This window comes from Rhagoletis zephyria, unplaced genomic scaffold (assembly GCF_001687245.7).
Source record: "Rhagoletis zephyria isolate East Lansing unplaced genomic scaffold, Rhagoletis_zephyria_1.1 Rzeph_scaffold_05244, whole genome shotgun sequence".
NCBI lineage: Eukaryota > Metazoa > Arthropoda > Insecta > Diptera > Tephritidae > Rhagoletis > Rhagoletis zephyria.
The window spans coordinates 36,176-40,326 of NW_016162327.1; the positions used below are offsets into that span (position 1 = coordinate 36,176).

The 4,151-nt window shown below is 35.6% G+C and overlaps 1 protein-coding gene across 1 annotated transcript in view; it reads left to right on the forward strand.

Moving 5' to 3' along the window:
* Positions 1 to 2,938, forward strand: part of anchor (integral membrane protein GPR155 homolog anchor) — a 7,183-nt gene extending 4,245 nt beyond the window's left edge. The window contains exons 8-12 of the mRNA XM_017627434.1: positions 2 to 245; positions 315 to 522; positions 591 to 766; positions 839 to 964; positions 1,817 to 2,938. Of these exons, the coding sequence (XP_017482923.1) occupies positions 2 to 245; positions 315 to 522; positions 591 to 766; positions 839 to 964; positions 1,817 to 2,018 (956 nt within the window). The 3' untranslated portion in view covers positions 2,019 to 2,938. The remainder of the gene's footprint in view (position 1; positions 246 to 314; positions 523 to 590; positions 767 to 838; positions 965 to 1,816) is intronic.
* Positions 2,939 to 4,151: the final 1,213 nt, after the last annotated feature.

A 4,151-nucleotide genomic window follows, 5' to 3' on the forward strand; every position in this document is an offset into this window, starting at 1 on the left:
TCTGATGACGACGATATTATTTCCACGGCAGATAATGGCGCGAGCACTATTGTTGCCGGCTGCGGTGAAGGCAGTGGAACTTGTTGCTCCACTACGACCAGTCCCAAAACTACAACTGTATTTGTAGACATCGAAGATTTGCTTGTGCGTCGGCAAGCTGCCGCAAAATCAGCTGCAGAAGATGCGGCACGTCAAAGAAGTGCCGATGCGACAACAACTCCATCAACAGATCAGTTCGAAGACGAGTAAGTTTGGGATTATGGCCTAAATTACCGTTACATATTCAAATAATTGCATGTTCTTCTGTCCTCTAGAAATCTTGGCATCCGCTCTGGTATATGCAATCCGGGTTTCAACTGTGGCGTTAGTACTTCACGACAAACTTGTCAAACAATTATCGACCGCTATCAAGACCAGACACGGCAGGGCCTAGAACCGTTGGAGTACGCCAGCGATGCCGATGAGTATCAAACTTTGAAGCATACTGTACTGCTGATCATGTTGCTTTGCTCAATGTTTGTGGTAAGCGAATTAAAATAAACGACTCTAGATAAATGTGAGTAGGTATAAACAAAACTCTGTGATTTCAGAGCTTGGCTGTCTCCATCTGGACCCTAGTTATGGATGGTATGTCCGGAATTTATCTGGAATTGAGTTTCCTGGACTCTTTCTTAAATTTCGGTCAGAGCTTAGTCGTTTTGGCTGTTTTTATCACTGATACTAGTGAACTGCTGACACCGCTAGTGAAAATCTGGCGCAAGTTGTGGTGCGTAAAATGAGTTTTTCAAGTTTAAGAATATATTAAAATATCTAATCTCTTTCAATATAATCTGTGTAGGTATGGAGCAAATGTATTATCGCTGCCTCACTGGTCGAGTCTCAGTCCGGAAACCAAGCATATTTGTGAACAGTTCCGGAACCATCACTTGGAAAATTGCAAGAAGGATATTGCCAAGGATCGAAGGTGTGTTTGAACTATTTATTTTCGGTTGTTTGTTTTCAAAGTCTGCATGGGGAAACATGTAAATAATTAAGTTTAGTCTCCATTTGCAGATTTTAGCTTAATAACGTAGGAGACATAAATTGATGCAATCACAAAACAATTAGGTGACAAACAAAAGCATAAAAATAATCTCATAAAATCTAATGGAGATGTGTTGCTCACGAATTTGCATACACCAGAAGGCAGTGATTTACAGATTTTGAAACTCTTTCGATTACTACAGCGTATGTAAAATATCAAAACCAAAAATGCTTACAAATCTATAAGTAAAATTCCAGCTCATGATCGCTAAGAAAACGATTCTCATAGCAAATCTGTCATCTGTTTTCATTGATTTATTTTATCTGAACCAAAAAAATCGGCTTTATTTCACGCAAATGTGTTGAGCATTTAACCATTAAATTTGTATGTAGAGTATCATTTTCCAAAACATGCTCTATTTTTCCAAATTTCCTTAACCAGTACGCTGCCCTCAAGAAATTTATACTTCCGGAGCTCGAAAATAAGCATAAACCGAAAAAAACCATTTCGGTATATCTCAAATGCTTATCGCATTGGACATTTTTGTGCGAGCCTATGTCAAAGCATAAAAAAAATTGAGCTCTAAACAAGTATTGAGGCGTTGATTCGACCAAGAATGAACTTTCAGGGTTAAAGCATTAATACAAGGCATCAGTCTCTTTTATTTCTAAATCTTGATTTATGTATGTACATACAGGGAGCGTCAAAAACAATACTCATAAATCTGGTTTTCATCTATTGTAACTCCTATCCCGAGTATTTATACATATCTCATTTCTATTTCATCTTCAGGTGGCGTATCAAAGTCTATCGCAAAGTATTCTACGGCACTGAATTTGTGGATTGGCTTATGGAGGTGGGTCTTTCTAAAGACCGTCTGGAGGCTGTGCACTACGCTAGACACCTAGTGGATGGACGTGTTTTGCGTCATATAAACAATGTATATCACTTTGAAGACAAGCAGCTATTATATAATTTCTGTGCACGTATATAAAATATTTTAGTCGCATATTACGGTAATAAAGAAAGCTTAAATACCTACTATAAGTAGATGCACACATATGTATGTTTATGTATATTAATGTACATATGTATATGCAAGAAAGTTTTAAGGAATCGCTACTACGATTATAGTTTTAAATTTTTAAGCGTGAAAATTTTCAGAGGACATGGTGCTGTGATGCGTGTCAAATATTTGTATAAGTTCATTTAACCTCTTCTTATTCGACCACGTATAATTTAATTTGTTAAGTTAGTCGCGTAGGCAGCCATGTACGTGATTAATTTTAAATGAAGATATATGTATTTTCAATTTACGTAAATTACGTTAGCTTTTGAATGAATTGATATATTATTGTAAAATATTAAGGTTTATTATAAACTATGTATTATTAAGTATGAAGAATATGCAATAACTAGTCGATCTAGTGTTCAATTGCCGCTTTATGTAAACATAACTACATATATACTACATACATATATATAGCGTACGCACACACGTCACAAAGATTTATTAGCTTTCAATTAGTTTTATTCTAATTGTTCACCTGTTAAGTATTTTGTTTTACATTTCATTGTGCAATCATTTGCTTATTCTTATATTATTAGAAATTATGCCAAATATCGATTGTAAATTAGGGAATTATGTACAGAAGTACTTTAGCTTAAGGCAAGCGATGCATATTTAAGGAGGAAAGAAAATAAAATTTTAATATGTAGGTATATGTAGACATAAATTGTTTAGGATAAGTTGATACCGTCGATTGTGATTGCGCTTTTAAGCATTGTTTTGTATATCTGTTTCGGCACATTGATCAGCAGGTGTGAAAAACGAAAGCATTTTATAAAACATTCAAATTATAATAGAAATCAATAATAAATTTGCTATGGTCACAAAGAGGCTGATAAATCAAATGCGCAAAACGTGTTTTTATTGATGCGGCATTTAGAAATTGTTGCAGCGACATTTTCAATTGAAATGTTACGACTTATTGAACATTTTTTATGCATAGGTGTAGCCGCGAATATGGGTAGGGCTTTTGTCAATCTCATTTTCAATTAAATTGCTTAGTTTATTCATTATCTACGTATATGCATATATAAGTAAGTATATTGCAAATAAAACTTGTTTTCCCAATGGCAATTTAAATGGCATTTGTCGTCGAATAAGTGAAAATATATTGTCAAATGGTTAAAATAAGCAATTGTTTTGTACCAATAGGTGTTTCTCAAATCTTCAACGTTGTTTATCTACTTAACCTCAAATCGGGGCACAACAAAAAGGTAATTTTTTGCCTGTAAAAATTGAAAGGCTGAAATTTCACACATACATACCTCAAAAGTAAATTATGGACACCCGAACTGACTTGTCGTATATTTTTTTTGCCTCAAATTTCTTCGAAATTATATCAGCTCCTGTATTTTACCCTTATCTGATGAGCTGTAAAATATTTCTGTGCTATGTATTCATACTTTATTTAAATAGTAATGTTAATTGATAATTTTTCCCGTTTAAGTCTAGTCGAGTCGAAATTTTAGGCAATACCATATAATTTTCGATATGACGACTCGAAAAACGACTCTCGCAAGAAACAACATTCGCAATGAGGCTGAATGTTCTTTAAGTAAATTGGGGTAAAAAAGTTAGCTGGGACCAGCCGGAGTAAACTATCTCACCGAGGTCATCAACTTGTCGCTCACCACACCTGGGGGTGGAAATTAGTAGGTAGGGTGGTTTCACTACTGAACCCTATTTATGCGAACTGCGTAAGAACCGGGTAAATCCCCAAGGCTTGGAGGGTAGTCAGTGTTGCGTTCATTCTGAAGGCCGGAAAATGCTCTCACACTTCCCCTGGGCCTATTAGTCTCTCTTCGTTTTTACTAAAAGCGTTGGAGATATTGATACACCTGTAAATAAGAAACGCCATTTGTCCTGACTGACTGCAAAAAGATTATGCAGTAGGGGCCTTCGTAGATATCGAGCGCGCCTTCAACAATTTCACTCCAGATACAACAGTCAAGTATATTCATAATCTGGGGTTGAAACTAACCTAATATGTAATAATCAGCCTCATTGCGTAAGTCGTAAATTAGGCTGAATTGTACGACTCGACAACATTAGTATTGT